The sequence below is a fragment of the Camarhynchus parvulus genome, chromosome 9 (assembly GCF_901933205.1).
Source record: "Camarhynchus parvulus chromosome 9, STF_HiC, whole genome shotgun sequence".
In the NCBI taxonomy this organism is placed as follows: Eukaryota; Metazoa; Chordata; class Aves; order Passeriformes; family Thraupidae; genus Camarhynchus; species Camarhynchus parvulus.
The window spans coordinates 14516263-14536337 of NC_044579.1; the positions used below are offsets into that span (position 1 = coordinate 14516263).

A 20075-nucleotide genomic window follows, 5' to 3' on the forward strand; every position below is an offset into this window, starting at 1 on the left:
GTTTTACTTACCAGTTATTTCCATTATTTTTTCAGCAGGCTAAGAGTTACAGTGTTTTTTGCAGGGGTGCCAGAATTTATATGCACAAATGTTGCCTGTCCTTCAGGCAAAATGTGCTATAAATAAAAAGCACAAATCACTGAATTTACTGCAGCCTGCTGTAATGGCTGTCTGCAAATACATCTCCATTTGTGACACTTGGACATTAGGTATCTTAAAAGGTGGGTGGGTGCCTCTGCAGTACAGAACAGTTCTTTCTGTGCAGGGTGATTTGCATCAATTGTCTTTCTAGATGTGGTAAGAGAAAAGCTTTTACTGTCCTTTTCCATTATAGTAACTTGAAAAATACATCCATCCAAGGAGAATGCATGTGTTTCAATCATTATGCTCCAGGATGTTTTTTTTAATTCTGGATAAATCTACATTTTGCATACATTCATGTGAATGCACTGTCTCCAGTATAGGCTATTGTTATAAATATGGAACTTGAGTTTCATTGTCTCATCTTCAATAATCATATGCAATTCACTGTTTCAGGCTTTAATTACACATGCACAAAATCGAAGCCAGGCATATTTTTCAAAAAATGTTGCTTCCTCTGACATAATAGAAAAGAATGTAAAACAAAGCTGCATTTTCATGGTGTGAAAATCAGAATTAATTTTGCTTTTAAGGCTGTATAAAGTGGCAACTGCTCTTACAATGTAAATCTGTAATAAGATTACCAGTACAGAAATCACTGCAAAAGAGCTTATTATATAGAAACCATGCCTGAATGAGAGCTGTACTGCTTACTGGTTTTAAGAGTCACAGCACAGAAAGCCAACTGAAAGATGCATTTTAAGCATTAAAGTGCGTGAGGAGGGAACCACCACAAAGCAACCTTGCAAATAAGATAGAGGAGTTTGGGCCAGCTAAGATTTAAAATACCACATTATTTAGTTTCAGAGCTTGAATGAAAAGGTAATTTAAGAGTTTAGTATTTTGGGAGCCAGTGATACAGAGATGGCACCAAAGAGGATGATGAGCAAAAAGCCCTTTCAGCCCCAATGACTGTTGTCCAATTCTTCAGCATTGCCCCAGAGGTCACTTCCAAACACTGCTGTACCTGCAGGGTGAGCTCTGCCCTCTCCCAGCCCTGCATGTCCCAGGTACAGCAGCTTGGCCACATCAACCAGCAGTAACTGAACTGCTGCAGGAGCTGTACTCCCATAGAAAATGCCCTTTTTGTTGCTGCAGTCATGTTAGTTTAGTCAAGTCTCAAACAAAAAGGGGAGGTCACTGGTAGGATATAGGTGATCATAAGCCCAGCCTCCATATATTTATGTCTAGTAGCTTGCAGCTAGGAGAACAGTGGGACATGCACAATTCCAAAAAAGTGGAGGGCAGAAGGGCACCAGATTGGCACCAAATCAAATACTTGCTCATCCTCTTGAGCAAGTATTTGATTTGGTGCCAATTTGCACTCAGTGCAAGACAGAAGAGGCAGAATGGGAGGGACATAAAAGTCTCTTGTAATAATTAAATCTTTACTGGAGTTAAAATTGTTGACAAAGAGAGACCTTTCAGTCTGCCAGACCTGTTTAATGGAGAAACTCTTATGTCCATGCAATTTGCCCCCATTTGCAAAGAAAGCCTGTTCAGTTTGGCACAAGGGAATGGACAAGGTAATTAAGTATCTTGATGCATTTACATTTATCTTTTAAGATAGAAAAACAGAAGCGGATTGAAAGGATAAAACAGAAGCGAGCCCAACTGCAAGAATTGCTACTGCAGGTATATTTAATTTTATTTTTTTTTTCCCATAAATGAAAATATCAAGTGCAAATCCAACATACTAGACCTTCTGAAGTTCTTTCTAGAGTTAACTAACAGCTGTGACATACTAAGGAGAAAAGTTTGACCCCTGTGACCTTCCTGGATTCTGGTAGGGGACCTCTTGCTGACACTCTGTGGTTCAGTTTTACCTGCTGTAAACCAGTACGCTCCATCTGTGTGCCACAAGCTTTCCTAAGTGTTCTGCTGAAGCCCTGCCAACCTCAGTGGGAATGGGAACAAGTCACAAGTCCCTTTTGTTGACTCTGAGTTCCCTCAGAGCTACCCTGAGTCATTCTTCAAATTTTCTCTTTGATCTAAGCTATGAAGTTCACAACAGAACTTGTGTAAATGTGTGCAGAGTTGTTTTGGGGAACGTAGACATTTCTGGATCTTGGGTGGAAGGCTGGCAAATCTAACACCTTTACTTTCTGTCACATACCTTTGAGATTACTTTTAGGTTTAATTGCTGAAATATATTTCAAATGCACCTTGTTTATAAAGTAACATTTTATGTATATAGTTACGAGCATTCCTTAACATTCTAGTCTGTGCAGACTTTTAGTAATTTAAATGTAATCAAATGATTTTATGAGATTACAGGCAACAAGACTACACTTTATTGCTAATTCAACTACACTGATACAGTTTTCATGTAATTGATATTCACTGAAACTTTCGAATACCTGATGCTTTTCTTTGTTGGTCACCAAAAGCTGTTTCTCCACTTAGGGTACATTGGGATTCTATCTGTCTGACCCAATACCTCAGCATTTCCTCCAACAGTAACATGAAATTACACTAGTGAAAATAAGGCACCTCAGGCCCTCTTAACTTTTAGTCCAAATATTGACAGAGTTGGTTCCCTTACTGTCCACAACTGTCATTATTGCCCTGATTGTGTTGTTTGCCAAAGGGTTTACCAGTCCTTTGGGATTGTGGCTATCCATCTTTTTCCCCTTAAATGGAATAAGCAGTGCCTCAGGTGGGTAAGTTCACTGACTTCTAGTCCCTCAAATAACATTTCCTAAACCCACACATTTTCATACATGTGCAGTCAGATATAAGAAACCAGCAGGCAGAGAGTGGTGTCACAAACAGCATCTGCTTAATAACTTCCAGAGGAGAGAGAATTCTTTTGAGGGAGAGAAGAAGGTGATGGATGAGAAGGGAAAGAGAATAAAAATACAGATATGGGAAGTGGGGGAACTTTTGTTTCAGTGTAGCTATCTCCTACCCTGAGGCAATTACACATAAAAAGTACCAGAGAAGACCTCTGACTCCAGACCCTTTTCAAAGGCATTGGGGAAGCATTCTCCAGCATGCCTTAGTGCTCCTTTCTTGTCTCTTCTCCAGGGAATATGAGGGGAAACAGTCAATAGTAAATGCGTGCAAAAATTGGGTTTAACTTCTGCTCCTGGTGAACTTCACTAGTGCCAAGAGAAAGTAAGGCCGCAATTCACTTTTTGACAAAAAATTACTGAAGGTATTGAGAGTTGGTAAATAAGACCTTATGATATAAGGTTTCATTTCCTGGAAACACTGATGTCTGCTCTTTTATTGTCAGTGATCATTTTTTTCTTTCTTTTGTTTTACAGCAAATAGCCTTTAAAAACTTGGTACAAAGAAATCAGCAAAATGAACAGCAAAATCAAGGCCCTCCATCTTTGACCTCCACAATACAGCTGCCTTTCTTAATAGTCAACACTAGCAAAAGAACAATTATAGACTGCAGCATATCAAGTGATAAGTGAGTGTTTATGAAATTAATTTTTATTATTTTATATTCTTTGTGGACTGGAATTTTTCCTCAAACAAGTGAGGGAATTTTTTCTGGTTTGCTAGAAGTAGTTATTGCATTTACGTCTGCAGCTGTCACTTCAGGGGGTTGCTTGTTGTTTTTTTCAATATTTAATGCAACTGCAGTAATAATATGGATGAGTTTATTAACATTGCCTTACAATCTCTAGTTAAAACAAGAGCTTTCACTGTTGTAAAAGGCACTTCAGGCTGACATTCCAAAGAGCATTCCCTGCACAGAAGAAACAACTGAATGAAACTATTTACTAGGAGAGCACTGCCTTTTAAAGCAGCCATGTGAATTCTTACTCTTAGTCTCTTAGTATGCCATAAAAATGTACACAGTCAGAAACACAAGGTTACCCATGTGACACAGAAGTGACATACTCCAGGTGATGATAACAACCTTGAAAGTGTTTTTTAACAGCAAAAAGTTCTTTGAAGGAAAAGATACAGAAATTTGTATCTTTCTGGGCAAACTGCTACAGTTGCATTCACATTAATCTGAAAATCTTCCAGTTACATAATTGTGGTTGTTTGTGCTTTTCATCCTGTGAAAATATGGCTGAAGTTTGAGGTGCTGTTACCTTAACTGGTAATCGGCTCACAATCAGTTTATTAGCTGGAAATAGCTGGCTTTGCTCTAATACTGTAGATTACAGATTTCACTCTGTGGTATGCAAATCCTGTACTGAACTTCAAGTCAATTACACAGCAAAAATAGACAGACTCTAGTAACCCACACACCAGCATGCAAAACAGCAATTAAAAGCTGATTTTTTGTAGAAAATTCAGTGAAGTTCAATATATTCTCTCACAAAACTTGTGGAATACTCTCAAGAGCACTGCAGTTCAGCAAGTTGGGAACTTTAGGATCATTTTTGATTTAGCATAATTATACCCTTATTCTGTAGTCTCACTATAAAGGTCTTCCTGCTTTTTTAAACAGGACTCTACATTTAGGTTTGAAGTTGTTAAGGAGTTGAACAATTTCATACTGAAACTTCAGAACTGCTGCTTTGAGTTGTCAGAGATTAATCTGGCATTTGGGATCCAGAGCAGTGTAACACGTTTCTGTGCTCTCCAACTGTGTGAAAACACTCTTACTAAAAGTGAGCGCACCAAAATTATTGTTGTTGATACTTCAATTTATATAACTCAGCTGTGGTAGTATGTCACCTGGAGGTCATTAAGTGTACAACCCAAATTAAGCCAGCTTTCCACTGGGGTTATTATTTGTGCAACTAATTAGTGGCAGCAGTAATGGGTAAACAGTGCCAGAAACTGCTCTGTTTTAACCACTGTTACACTGATCTGCTAAATAAGGCAGTTAGCAAAGGTGGTTTGGAGAATTCCCAGTCTGTAGTTAATTGGAGAGTACTTCTGCTGCCTGACTGCATCACTGGTCAGCTTGAGGGCTTGCTCTGCACTTGGTTCCAGACTGAATCCACTTTTTAAGGGGCTTCCATTTTCCTTTCTTCTCCAAATAACATTTATATAAAGTACCGGTGTTAGTACGTCCAATGAAGAGCCAAGCTCACAGCATTAGCTACTCAAAATTGTAGAGGAATTACAAAATTACAGATGAACTTCTATAGAAAATAATTGCTTGGAAATGTCGTACATATAAGAGTGAAACAGTATCAGAAGGAAAATACGTGTGTGTCCTCTAAGTGTTTTCCTATGCAAGAACAGCCAAAACAGAGTAAAATGTCTCACAAATAAATTTAAAAAAAAAAGAGAGAAGTTATTGGGCAAGTGTTGAGGATTGCATGCAAGATGTTTTCCATTACCATCTGTATGGCAGATTATCTTTTGTCAAGTGGGCAGTTTGCCTTATCTCTCTCTTTGAGTGACCACATTCACACCTCCCTCGGGAGGGGACCTCTGCTGATAACAGACTATTGAATGTCAGTGCATGACTGATAACATCCCATTGTGAGATGCTCCGCCCAGAGGGAGGGGCCAAGCATTGCTGCCCAGATATAACCTGAGATTCTGGAACACCAGCACGGCTTTTCTCCACGGGATTCCCCAAAGGAACAGCAGCTGCCTCTTCCTCCACTGGATCTTCAGAGGAAGAATACAGCCTTCTCTACAGATCCTCCTTGCTCCAACAAAACCACACCTGATACTTCAGAGGACTGCAGCCACATTTTCAATCGGACTGCCACCAACACCCTGACCAACAGGGTGTCAGGTTGGGTTCTGACTCTGTCAGTGTTGTTCTAGTGGACTGCATTGTTTATTTTATTCTTTTTTTTCTTCCCTATTAAAGAACTGTTATTTCCTGCTCCCATATTTTTGCCTGAGAGCCCCTTAGTTTAAAATTATAGCAATTCGGAGGGGTGGGGAGGGTTTACATTCTCCATTTCAGGGGAGGCTCCTGCCTTCCTTAGCAGACTCCTGTCTTTCCAAACCAAGACAGATTTTGGTGCCCAATGTGGGGCTCGAGGGCACAGAAACAAAAAGGGAATAACAGTTCTTGAGTAATCTAATTTTTTGTGTGTGGCTATAGAAACCTCATTAAGCGACACCATGTGGTCCAGCTTGCCCTGGTTTGGGTGGCACGTGATCGTGGCTGTATTTCTCCCATTTATAGGCCCTTATCTAAACATGGGTCCTATAGCCAAGGCTACAGGACCTTTTATCCGGTTTGTTTTATGGGTGAATAAGGTGAGGAATTCATGGATTTTTAACTTCCTCTGGAAAGCAGGCACATGGATTCACATTAAGTGTATGTTTTTGGGGTTACTTTAATAATGGCACCTGCTGTAAGGAAATGACACTAGGCAAAATCTTCTCCCAACCCTTTAGCCATTTCTTTGAGTCCGCCCCACCAGTTTTTGAAGGGTTCAGATCCACTCTAAATATTAATGATATCCTACAGTGGCTGGTGTTGCTGATATGCCTGCTCTATTTAGCATTCAGAGAGAAGGGGAGACTCACCTGGATAACTACCATGACACCTACCCCAGAACCTAATACGCCTCCAGAGTCTAGGGATGCTGCTGCCCCAGAGCCTGCCCCACAGTCCACCCCAGATGTGAACTACCCAGATTGGCTGGGGAGTCTAGTGAAGGAGATGCATGAGATGGGCCAGATGCTGCAGGAATACTCTTCCCCAGCTGGTGAGAAGCCCTCCCCCTGCCTTGAAGAGGGAGAGTCTAACAGTGCAGCAGCGGAACCCACAGATGTTACAACTGTCCAGGCTCCAGCTGAACTGCAAAGGCAATCACAGCCAGCAGCAGTTGCCCCTGTAGACACAAGGAGATCTAAGACAAAAGCAGAGCACCCAGATAGGGGAGGGCCCTCACAAGCCACAGGGGAGCCAGAGGTTGCGATCATCACCGAGTCCCTGACGTACGACAGTCTCTGTAATCTGCACAAAGACATTGTACGACGGGGATGTGAGGCTTATACAACCTGGCTACTTCGGGTCTGGGATCTTATGGGTACAGGCATCCAGCTGGATGGTGGTGAGGCAAGGAATTTGGGACCCTTGACCCAGGACTCAGGTATCAATCAGATTTTTGTAAGGGAGCCAGGATCCCTTTCCCTCTGGGAGCGGCTTTTAATAAGTGTCAGAGAGAGGTTTGTTCACAGGGAAAGAATGCAGGAGCAGCACCAGTGCTGGAAGACTCTTGAGGAAGGGATCCAACAGCTGAGAGAAGTGGCAGTGTTGGAGGTACTTTTTGGGAGGGATGGACAGCATGATAATGACCCCGACAAAGTCAGGTGCAGAGGGCAGATGTGGAGCCTGGCAAATCTAGGGCCATCCCAATACACCACCTTTATTGCAACAATTAATGCTGACACCAACCGAGAGACAGTAGGTTCTGTGGCCAACAAGCTTAGGAATTATGAAAGTATGATCAATGGTCCGATGCAGGCTCATGTCTCTGCTGTGATTAAGGACCTCAAAGAGGAGATGAGGGAGGTGGTGAGGGAAGAGGTGAGGAGGAACAGTTCCCACATCGCACCAGTGCGAGTCACAGGCCCCAGAGTCAGAGCCCAACATTCCCCAGCTACAGAGAGAGGGTACACCCCAGGGGCTGACCTGTGGTTTTTTCTGCGTGACCATGGGGAAGACATGGGAAGGTGGGATAGAAAACCCACTTCTGTCCTGGCAGCATGGGTGCGTCAACTCAAGGAGGGAAACACTAATGGAGGGAACTCCAGTAAAGTGAAGGTAGCCTCCACCTCCCATGACCGAGCTGCTGAGTATGATCTGTCAGATCCTCTGGAAGGTACCTCTACCATGTATACCCAGGGTTAGAGGGGCCCTGCCTCTAGCCAGGGAGAGGCACGGGAAAACCAGATTTTCTGGACGGTGTGGATCCAATGGCCTGGCACATCAGAACCATGAAAGTATGATGCCTTAGTTGATACTGGTGCGCAGTGTACCCTAATACCATTGGGACATGTGGGGGCAGAACCCATTTCCATTGCTGGGGTGACGGGGGGATCACAGCAACTGACCCTGTTGGAAGCTGAGGTGAGCCTGACTGGGAAAGAGTGGAAAAAACATTCTATTGTGACTGGCCCAGAGGCCCCATGTGTTCTGGGCATAGATTTCCTCCAGAACGGCTATTACAAAGACCCAAAGGGACTCAGATGGGCTTTTGGCATAGCGGCTGTGGAGGCAGAAAACATCAAGCAGTTGAACACTTTGCCTGGACTATCAGAAAGCCCATCTGCAGTAGGTCTCCTGAAGGTGGAAGAGCAACGAGTGCCAGTTGCCCCCTTGACAGTGCACCGCCGGCAGTATCGGACAAATCGAGATGCTGTGATCCCCATCCACAAAATGATCCGTGAGCTGGAGAGCCAAGGGGTGGTCAGCAAGACTCACTCACCCTTCAACAGTCCCATCTGGCCTGTGCGCAAGTCTGACAAAGAATGGAGATTGACTGTGGACTACCATGGCTTGAATGAAGTGACTCCACCGCTAAGCGCTGCTGTGCCGGACATGCTGGAGCTCCAGTATGAGCTGGAGTCCAAGGCAGCAAAGTGGTATGCCACTATAGACATTGCTAACGCATTTTTCTCCATTCCTCTGGCAGCAGAATGCAAGCCTCAGTTTGCTTTCAGCTGGAGGGGCGTGCAGTACACCTGGAACCGACTGCCCCAGGGGTGGAAGCACAGTCCCACCATCTGCCCTGGACTGATCCAGGCTGCACTGGAAAAGGGTGAGGCTCCAGAGCACTTGCAGTACATCAATGACATCATTGTGTGGGGGAACACAGCAATGGAAGTATTTGAGAAAGGGGGAGAGGATCATCAGGATTCTGCTAGAAGCCGGCTTCGCTATCAAGAAGAGTAAAGTCAAGGGACCTGCCCGAGAGATCCAGTTCCTGGGAGTGAAGTGGCAAGACGGAAGGCGTCAGATTCCCACTGAGGTCATCAACAAAATCACCGCAATGTCTCCACCAACTAGCAAGAAGGAAACGCAAGCTTTCCTTGGTGCCATAGGTTTGTGGAGGATGCATATTCCCGAATACAGTCAGATTGTGAGCCCTCTTTACCTGGTCACCCGCAAGAAGAACAAGTTCCACTGGGGCCCAGAGCAGCAACAAGCCTTTGCCCAGATCAAGCAGGAGATCACTCATGCAGTAGCCCTTGGCCCAGTCAGGACAAGACCAGAGGTAAAGAACATGCTCTACTCTGCAGCCAGGAACCATGGCTTGTCCTGGAGCCTTTGGCAGAAGGCACCTGGGGAGAGTCGAGGCCGACCACTGGGATTTTGGAGTCAAAGCTACAGAGGGTCCAAAGCCAACTACACTCCCACAGAGAAGGAAATCTTGTCTGCCTGTGAAGGAGTCCAGGCTGCCTCAGAGGTGATTGGCACAGAAGCACAACTCCAACTCCTCCTGGCACCCTGACTACCGGTGCTGGGGTGGATGTTTAAAGGAAAGGTTCCCACCACCCACCACGCCACTGACGCTACATGGAGTAAGTGGATTGCTCTTATCACTCAGTGCGCCCGTATTGGAAACCTGAATTGCCCCGGGATTCTGGAAATAATTACAAACTGGCTGGAAGGTGCAAACTTTGGTCTGACTGATGAAGGGGAACAAGAACCAGTAACACGTGCTGAAGAAGCTCCTCCATATAACCAACTGCCCCAGAGGAAACGCGCTACACTCTTTTCACTGACGGTTCCTGTCGCATCGTAGGGATGAACCGGAAGTGGAAAGAAGCCGTATGGAGCCCCACATGACAAGTTGCACAAGCTACCGAAGGAGAAGGTGGATCAAGTCAACTTGCAGAACTCAAAGCCGTTCAGCTGGCCCTGGACATTGCAGAAAGAGAGAACTGGCCAAAGCTCTGCTTTTATATTGATTCATGGATGGTAGCCAGTGCTCTTTGGGGCTGGCTGGAAAGGTGGAAAAAGGCCAACTGGCAGTGTAGGGGGAAACCGATCTGGGCTGCTGATGAATGGAAAGACATTGCCGCTCGGTTAGAGAAGCTACCTGTGAAAGTCCGTCATGTTGATGCCCATGTCCCCAAGAGTCGGGCTAATGAGGAACACCGAAACAATGAGCAGGTAGATCTGGCAGCAAAAATAGAAGTGTCAAAGATAGACTTGGATTGGCAACATAAGGGGGAGTTGTTTTTAGCTCCATGGGCCCATGATGCCTCAGGTCATCAGGGTAGAGATGCCACCTATAAGTGGGCACGAGACCGAGGGGTGGATCTAACCATGGACAGTATTTCTCAGGTTATTCATGACTGTGAGACGTGTGCTGCCATCAAGCAGGCCAAGCGAGTGAAACCGCTCTGGTATGGTGGGCGGTGGTCCAAGTACAAGTATGGGGAGGCCTGGCAGATTGACTACATCACACTGCCCCAGACACACCAAGGCAAGCGCTACGTGCTGACCATGGTGGAAGCCACCACTGGATGGTTGGAGACCTACCCTGTGCCTCATGCCACTGCCAGGAACACCATCCTGGGCCTGGAAAAGCAAATCCTGTGGAGACATGGCACCACTGAGAGAATTGAGTCAGATAATGGGACTCATTTCAAGAATGGCCTTATCAACACCTGGGCCAGGGAACATGGCATCGAATGGATGTATCATATCCCCTGTCATGCACCAGCTGCCGGGAAAGTTGAACGGTGCAATGGACTACTTAACCCTGAAGGCACTCGGCGGGGGGGACTTTTAGAAATTGGGAAATGAACCTAGCAAAAGCCACCTGGATGGTCAACACCAGAGGGTCCATAAATCGAGCTGGCCCTGCCCAGTCTGAACCCCTGCACACAGTGGATGGAGATAAAGTCCCTGTTGTACATGTGAAAGGTATTTTAGGAAAGACTGTTTGGATTACTCCCACCTCAGGCAAAGACAAACCCATCCGTGGAATTGTTTTTGCTCAAGGACCTGGTTGCACTTGGTGGGTAATGCAGAAAGATGGAGAAAGCCGTTGTGTACCACAGAGAAACCTAGTCTTAAATGAGGACTGTGTGTAAGGTTTGGGGTTTTTTTTGTGATGCAGATGGAAGTGGAAAAAGAGGTGGATGATGTTGAGGATTGCATGCAAGATGTTTTCCATTACCGTCTGTATGGCAGATTATCTTTTGTCAAGTGGGCAGTTTGCCTTATCTCTCTCTTTGAGTGACCACATTCACACCTCCCTCGGGAGGGGACCTCTGCTGATAACAGACTATTGAATGTCAGTGCATGACTGATAACATCCCATTGTGAGATGCTCCGCCCAGAGGGAGGGGCCAAGCATTGCTGCCCAGATATAACCTGAGATTCTGGAACACCAGCACGGCTTTTCTCCACGGGATTCCCCAAAGGAACAGCAGCTGCCTCTTCCTCCACTGGATCTTCAGAGGAAGAATACAGCCTTCTCTACAGATCCTCCTTGCTCCAACAAAACCACACCTGATACTTCAGAGGACTGCAGCCACATTTTCAATCGGACTGCCACCAACACCCTGACCAACAGGGTGTCAGGTTGGGTTCTGACTCTGTCAGTGTTGTTCTAGTGGACTGCATTGTTTATTTTATTCTTTTTTTTCTTCCCTATTAAAGAACTGTTATTTCCTGCTCCCATATTTTTGCCTGAGAGCCCCTTAGTTTAAAATTATAGCAATTCGGAGGGGTGGGGAGGGTTTACATTCTCCATTTCAGGGGAGGCTCCTGCCTTCCTTAGCAGACTCCTGTCTTTCCAAACCAAGACAGCAGGTTTTGTTTAGGGCTTGAGAAGGTAGATGGGTGCCAAGCAGCATGCTGGGAATGGCATTTCTGAAGCTGGAGCAGGAAAGGCAAAGTCTTCAGGTAAAAAGGAAGTAGTTAAGAACTAATTTTAAAGATGAGGCACCTGAATAAGTAAGTCCCATTTAAACAGGAAAAATTTATTTAGTGTATATGGTACTTCTGTATAAATGCTGTTGGTCCTAGGAAAAAAAAAGTAGCCAGAATTAAAAAGTAGCCAATTTACCTTGTTGTAAACAAGCATTCAGACACAATAGATGTATCAGAAACTTGGAAAATTAGAACATCTCTAAAGGGAAATGCAGATTTTGTACAGCACTGGAGATACAGTGCTATCTATTAGCAAGAATGTGTAGGAAGTGGCTTCTTGTACCCTTACAGAAAGAATTGCCTGTAACAGCAGAATATCCAGATTAAAATCACTGATGATCAAATTTGCACTTATCATGGGTAAGGGGCTGGAAGTGTACCCAAATTTTGCATACACAGTATTAATAACCTCTGGACCTGGCTTGTAGTACTGAATAATAACATGGTAGCCCAGTAGATAATTCCTGTGAGAACAAAAGTTGATTTCTCAGTACCAGCTGAAATCATGCTGGGAGTTACTAGGAAAACCAGCAACGACTACAATGTAAAGCTAGATGCATATAGTGCATTATATCTGGAATACTACACTCCCGTGTTCCTGGGAGAAGTATGGCATAACCAAGAGAGACACAGGAGGGCAGCAAGAAGGACTGAGGCTATGGAAGGGCTTTGACAGGAGGAACAGATGGGCTCTTTGGCCTAGAAAGGAGAGGACAGTGGATTCCCAGGTGTCTCAAAAGTCATGAGTGATATGGGAACATGTATAGAGAACAGCTGCACACAGTTGCTTATTAAATTGAGAGACATTATGAGACGAAACCAGGTGATGACAAAAAGGTTTTTGTAACACTCTATGCAAGTAGTAATATTTGATTTTGTTCATGCTAAAAGTTTACATAAGGTCAGAACGGGGTCATATCAAGTGCCTGAAAGAGAATCCTCAAAAAGCTGTTAACAGCAAAATAGAAGTGTAGGGATTTCCTGTATCAGTGACTGCAGGCTGCTAGAAATTAAACTGGAGAAATACTGAAGACTGTAAATTTCTCAGTTTGGAAACTTGCTGGGAAAGGAAAATAAGTTGCCTTCCTTTCTAACATCCAGTATTTGGCCACAGCACATGGGACAAGAATTGCAGAGCTATCAATAAATGCAGCTTTTGATCCTGTGCCATAAATTGGAATTCAGTTATGAGTCAGTAATTACAGCTTGCTGGTAGTAGATTGGTATGACACCAAGCTGTGCCAGTTTAGGCAGCAGCAATGTAATGGTACAGGTTGAAATTAAAATGACACATCTTATTTTCCCTCTTAATTTGATTATGCTGAAATAAATAAAGGTACATAAACAATAGGTTTAACAATTAATATGGTATGAATCACAGAAGAAATGCTGTGTGTAACTGACAATTACACTCAGCACAAAACATTAGATTACCAATTAAAAATTCTGTGTATAAACTCAAGAACCGTAAAGCTTACAAGTTTCCTGGTTCAGGTATAAGAAAATAAGCATTAGAAAACAACCTAGCAAGAAAATGGACATGTGACATGAGCTTGGAGAAATAATGGAAGACCCACCCGTGAGTTATCTTTTAAAGACTGTATCTCACAGTGAGTTGCTTTTCCAAGTATAAAGATTTTGTCAGCAGGACAGGAAGTACTGGGAACTAAGCCTTATTTTACAGACCAGAACTGTCCAGGCTTTTAATACCTGTGATGACAGTGTAAGGCCAGCCTAAATGGCCCTGCATTTCTTAAAGCTGTCTGAAGTTTATATCTCAATTTCCATTTTTATATGCAGTTAAAAACACTTTAAAAGTCCCGCAGCAGAAACAGTGGGTTGTGAACACACACGACTCTGAACAGACTGCTTTTCTAGCTGCATCCAAAGAAGCAAAATTATACCAAAGTAAATAGGTCAGTTCACAGGAGGAGTGTTGCACATTAGAACAGAAAGTGAAATGTGAAAGCAGAAAAACAAAATAGTTATTTTGGTGACAGGGCTTCAGGTGACCAAGGTTCATGTTTCATTAAGGCCTCCCTCTTCCCCTTTGAATCTACTTAATGAGGTAGAAAATTTTAAACTTTGTTCCTGCACTGGTGAAGTTACTTTAATTGAGAATGTGCCATTTTAAACCCGTAGGCATGCCAGTCACAGAAAAGAGAAAGCATTTATTGCACTTCTCTTTCCTTAAGGACCCTTTACAGAAAACCAGGACTTCAGATGCTTACCTTTGTACATGCCAAAACCACTAGAGAAAGAATAGGCAAGAAGAGCACAGCTGTGCTCTTTTCAGAACCATCTCACTTTTAATTTTTTACATGCAGATTTGAATACCTCTTTAATTTCGATAATACTTTTGAGATTCATGATGACAGTGAGGTGCTGAAGAGAATGGGAATGTCCTTTGGGCTCGAAGCAGGCAAATGCTCAGCTGAGGACCTGAGAACTGCAAAATCACTGGTGCCAAAAGCTTTGGAAGGCTACATCACAGGTAAGTTAAATATTGTTTCTGATCAAATCCATAACCTTACTAAACTGAAGCATATTTAATTATATTAACTTACATATGTAAATTTCAGGGTTTGTGGGACTTAGTAGGGTTGATACAGGAACCAGTTGTTTTGCTGTTAATTTTGGAAGGTTTATCTTAATTGTCCTGTTGACTTAATGCACACTGATTTATAACAGTGTGATGTGTGAGCTGCATTATGAAGAAATTATTTCTTAAATAACTAAGTTGACACCAAGAACAAATTTTTATGTTAGTATTTATTCTGAGTAACTGAATGTATGGAGGAGCAAACTGGAAGAAGACAGCTCTTCCCAAGCTGAGGAAAAGGAGGGAAAAAGAGCACCTTGAACTGGTTGGGTGTAATCCCTCAGGAGCCAGCAGGTGCCACCTGAGAACTGAGCTTCTCTAAATAAAGCAAGTCCAAAGACTTCAGGACAGGTGTCCCAGGCAGGGGCTTTTACCTCCCTTATTTGAACAGGTTGTGCTTAGACACAAGACTAGAACTCCTTCAGTCCATCACTGGACTAGAGCTGCCACAATTTGCTGTCACTTCCTATAGTTACTGTCAGTGTGTCCTTCTTGCTGCACTGCAGCTTTAACTTAGCCCAGCATTTTCTCAAGTTTACATTTTAAATGGCTTAACATTTTAAACTACATCAGATGTGCTTATGTTTATTAACACTTATCTGTATTTTCCTGGTTCTCTTGTCCTGTGGGTTTTAAAACTAAAATTTCCTATTTTATTTTTGATCAATTTTGAAATCGCACCTGAAGTCTATATAAAATGGCATTCACAACAAAAAGAGAAGTTGAAAGAATTCTTGATTTGTTCCTCACAGGTTCATTCAACTCAACATTATTTATCAGCATGTGATTTATCAGCAGTGTGAAAAAGGGAAAAGGAGCAGAACCCATGTCTTTTAATAGTGTTGCAATGTTGAAGTTACTTAATTGCTCCCATGTGTTGAGGATCAAACTAAAATTCCTTTTTCATTTTAAGCCTGCATTGATTTACCTCCAGGGAATAGGGTTTCCTTACATTTACAAAAAACCCGGTGTCATGACACTGTTTACTGAGTACTTCCCTAGTAGCAAACCAGCAGCTTGGTACCTGTATAGAGTTTTAATCATTGGAAATGCATTGATTTTATTTTTTACTCAAAACTCATTAAGGCAAGTAATGTAGTCTTCATACATGAGTGACATTCAGCTGTTTCAGCCTCTGTAAAAATTATCTCAGAAGTATTCTTACTAGTATATGTTTGGGGTTTTTTTTTAAATCTACTTTAATTTACATACCAGTACATGTATTAATTTTAAATGTTTATTGTCTGTTGCTTATTGCATAATTTTGCTACAGAAATCTACAGTTAACAGTATGAATTGCATAGTGGTGGTTTCTAATTACAGTAAGTGACCAATAAAGGAAACAGATTTAAATGTTTTGCACAATATTTGAAAAGCCAGCATTTACTTGATTACATTTTTTTTGTTATCTTCCCATATTGACCTTGGGAGCCTTTAGACATTTTCTTTCACAGCAAGAGTAGGGAAATAGAAGGGTCATCCCTGGTTTCTAGAATTCATGGTTACTTCTACATTGTCATGATGGCTCTTCCAAGAACAATGGCTTCAGTTACTACTATACGGGGAAAACAGATCCAGGTCTCTTATTTATTCACCAAGTAAATATATTGCAATCAAGACTCATTATGATCCCAGCAGCTGCTCTAGACAGCCAGTCTGGACAGGCAGACAACTGCTCTAGAAGCCAGTCCTGTTCTAACATGTCCAAATAGGTGAATTATTTCCTGTATGATGTCAGTTTGACCTTAGCCTGGCCATTTTTTCAGATAATTCCTGACTTCTAAACACTAACAATAGTTTGTACTATAATGCTTACCAGTAGGACAAGAGAAGCAGTTGGAAGAATCCTAAGTGTAAACCAGATAAACTAAAGAAATTTTTACGTGACAAAAAATGGTGGATCATGTCAGCTTTGAAAAGCAGTAACTTTCTATTGCATTGAACAGGCACATAAAATGCCTGAACTGCTGAACTGATGATGTGCACATCAAAGCTTTATTGGTGGATTTTGTTTTGAAGAGGATTGTGTGAATTCAGCCATTCTTCAAGTGCCCAAATTTCATTAAAGTAGTGTCTTCTAGGTTTGCTAGTTTCACCATGTTTTAGCAAATAAATGTATTTTTGTAATATGCATTTTAAATATTACATTGGTGTGATTACCAGGTATGCCTGCCACTGAAATCAGCAGAAATTAAGGCAAATTGACCTCCTAGAGAAAAAGATTCTGTGTATCTTACGTTATTTTTGTGACACACTTTTCTGTTGCTTGACTGTCATAACTGACAATGTCTAAAACACGACACTTGCACCAGCTTAAGAGGACATCCCAAGGACACAATCCTAATTATACATTCCTGCCCATTTCTGCATTTTGACCCAGGCGCTTTCGTGTGTGCTCTCCCTGAGCTGGTTCCTGGTACTAAAGTGCAGGCTTTGTCTGGCAGATGAGTTTGCCTGTAGAACTATGTAGCAAAGGGCTCCAGCCAGAGCAGCTGAAGTGGAAAGGTGGGAGTGAGGTTGCTGGGTGAGCAGAAACACTCCACTGCCGGGGACAAGCATCGACTCGTAGAACAGCAGCCAGAGTAACATCTCTCTTTTTTGGGCTGTGCACTTCCTACAGGCACTTAACACAAAACCGAGTCCCACCTTTGTTAGTTGAGTTGTGACTACTAGAAATGAGGCTGCAGATTTTAAAAAAAAAGCAGGAAATAAGATTTCTGAGACACTAACAGTTGAAGTAACAACATCTCACCTTATGTATCCCACTAAGGCAGTAAGCAAAGTGATGCAGTTTAGGACTTGTTTTTTTAACCTGAAGAAGTGCTCTGCTGTTTACCTGTGTATTATCCATGACTGGAAAATGGGCTGGAGATGGAACTAAAGAGCTAAGAGCACCCACTGCCTGAGGGAGTTTGTTCAGATGTCAAGAACACTCCCATGCAGCATTTGTACATTAACTGCTAAAGCTATTGAGGGTATTGCTTTAGAGCCCTCTCAAATAAAGTATAAATTTCTACCAAGTGTATATGCTACAAGATATGCCTAGTATATAACAATGCCACTACTGGATTGGACTGCACCACCTTGGGAAGGTTTATTCAAATTGCTTTCCCTGGTTTTAAGTGTAGCTATTAGTAATTGATCTACACTGCCAGAAGAAATAAGTCTTTTCATTGTAGGCACACTTCTGTTTTGACAGACTTTAACCATACTGGAAATGGCTTCAACTCCCCACCTTTCACAAACTTCTTATCCCTTGCTCCTCAGAGCCCACTGGAAAATTGAAATGCATATCATATTATTGAAATATATGTTATATTTAGAAATATAAGCAATGAAAATTCAAAGCAGGAATATGCTTTTATGAACCACCTTTCTGCCATGCTTCTACTTTGCTCTTCAAAAAGAAAACTAATGAGCCATTATCCAGAAATGTTTATAAACCACAAGATTACCAGCAGTGTCTTGTTATTCTTCTGAAATATTAAACATGTACACGCAGGTACACTCCTTCAAAATACCAGGGAACAACACTCTGTTACAGCTCTATTAATCTAAATACAATGCAGTCATTCCAAATGGTTTAGCTCCTCCTGCACAGACAGGAGGAAGCTGTGAGAACATGTTCTCTGTAACATGAAACCTGCATTTAGGGCAATCTTGATAAAAGACATCGAGCTCCAGCCACATTTAACTGTTCTCATCTATTCTGTCCTCACACATCACCCTAAAACTGCCACTTATCAACGTTTGTTACCATGTTCCAAGGACTGCTGCCAGGAACACCACCCTTGCTAGCCTTGCTTTGTACCATGACATTTAAATACTTTGCTGCAACAGCTTTCCACAGCACAAACCAAGGTAGCCTGTGAAGCCAATTTACATGGCTGTGTCAACCTGCTTAAAACAGTCCCTGTGCTAGGCAGCACTGCCAAATCTAGAGGAACCAAAGCTTGACAAGGACACAGGACAAATGAGAATGTGTATGTAACAAACACAGTTATTTCTCTTACCTGCTGTTATAGAACAATTCCAGATAATTATGAGTACTACAGTCCCAGTTACTGCCACTGTGCTGTCTAAAACAGAGGCTTGGTTAGGCACAGAGTTTAACAATAAAGACTCCAACTTATGAGTTAATGCATCCAGCTGGAAGCAGATGCAAGTACCATGGAAAAGAACTAGACAGACAGTCTTGGTAACTTTGTTTTGATGTTAGCTTTGTGTCGAGATAGAATTTGGGTAGGTGAATAGAAATGCCTTATCTAAGAAACAAATTAGAAACACGCACACACACAAAAAAATTCCATAAATGTAATTGGGTCAGTAGACTTGGTTTGGTGAGTATCTTGGCAGAAACGTGCATAACTGGAAACAACTGACAGGCATAACTTGTTAGGGAATTTGAAAACAAGTATTGTGGGGGTTGTTAGTAACCTCTTCACATCTCTCAGGGGGCTTTTAACAAACTACCTAAAGAAACTCGGCATTATTGCCAGACCATTTTAATGGTCTTAACGCCCCCATTTCCTGTCCCTAGGGAGGAGAGTGCCTTTCATGTCTCATGTGCAGTGTACAACAGGCTCTCCTTCCATTCTTGGCACCAGCCCTTTGCCATGGTCTGTGCATGTCCACAGCTGCTGCCCAGCTCTGGCTGGGGGCAGAGTGGGTGAGGAGGCTGCCCCGCAGCCAGCCATGAGAGCACCAGGCTCAAACTGCCTTTGCCCACCAGAACACACACAGTGACACAGAGACTGCCTGGGTGGCTTCACTGCACTGTCTTGAACCCAAATAAACACAATTCCTTTTGTACCTTCAACAAGTGGGGCAGCCAAGGCACTTGGAGCTGTCTGGACATTTCACAGGGTCAGGCTGTGGCAGTGAGTTTCCATGAAGGACTCCAGAACTCATTTCAGGTACCTGTGATTGCATACAGTCACCAGCCAGGTGAATCTTCTTCAGACAGAGGGAAAAGCTGAGTGCAAGGCTTAAGTGAATCCACAAATACAGGATATAATTTCATCTTGATTAAACAGGACACATGTACAGTATAAAACTCAAGCTACTGGTACCTTCAAAACTAAATTAAGGGATCCTAATTGCAAAGAGAATGCAAAATTTAAAATTGTAAAAGAAAGAAAAAACGTAAGTAACTGTCATAAATAGTTATGCTTTTTTCTAGATATGTCTGCGGGATTTTCATGGATAAACCAAGGGTTAATTTCAAGTTCAGCACAAGCAATTTCCCACTTCGAGGCAGCTGGAAGCACATATGATGCTAAATCAAGGTAAATAAAATTATTTTTTATTCAAGAAGAGTTATATATGCTAGTGGTACTTTAGTAACTGTGCTATTTCATACCATTTGCATGCACGAATTGAGATATTATCATGGCTGATTTTGATGGTGAAAAAGTCCCTGTCTTCCTTGAAGGAAAATTATGTTTGAAAGGTCAAATCAACATGCTTTGAACATTGACTATACCAGCTATTTTGTACCTATGTTTCATAAGAATAGAATCACTTTCAAGCCCCTTT

The 20075-nt window shown here is 42.5% G+C and overlaps 1 protein-coding gene across 3 annotated transcripts in view; it reads left to right on the forward strand.

Annotated features, from left to right (window-relative positions):
• Positions 1-20075, forward strand: part of TFDP2 (transcription factor Dp-2) — a 60356-nt gene that overhangs the window by 32173 nt on the left and 8108 nt on the right. For all 3 annotated transcript variants that reach the window (XM_030954133.1, XM_030954132.1, XM_030954134.1), the window contains 4 exons: positions 1708-1776; positions 3414-3565; positions 14263-14429; positions 19720-19825. In XM_030954133.1, the coding sequence (XP_030809993.1) occupies positions 1708-1776; positions 3414-3565; positions 14263-14429; positions 19720-19825 (494 nt within the window). The remainder of the gene's footprint in view (positions 1-1707; positions 1777-3413; positions 3566-14262; positions 14430-19719; positions 19826-20075) is intronic.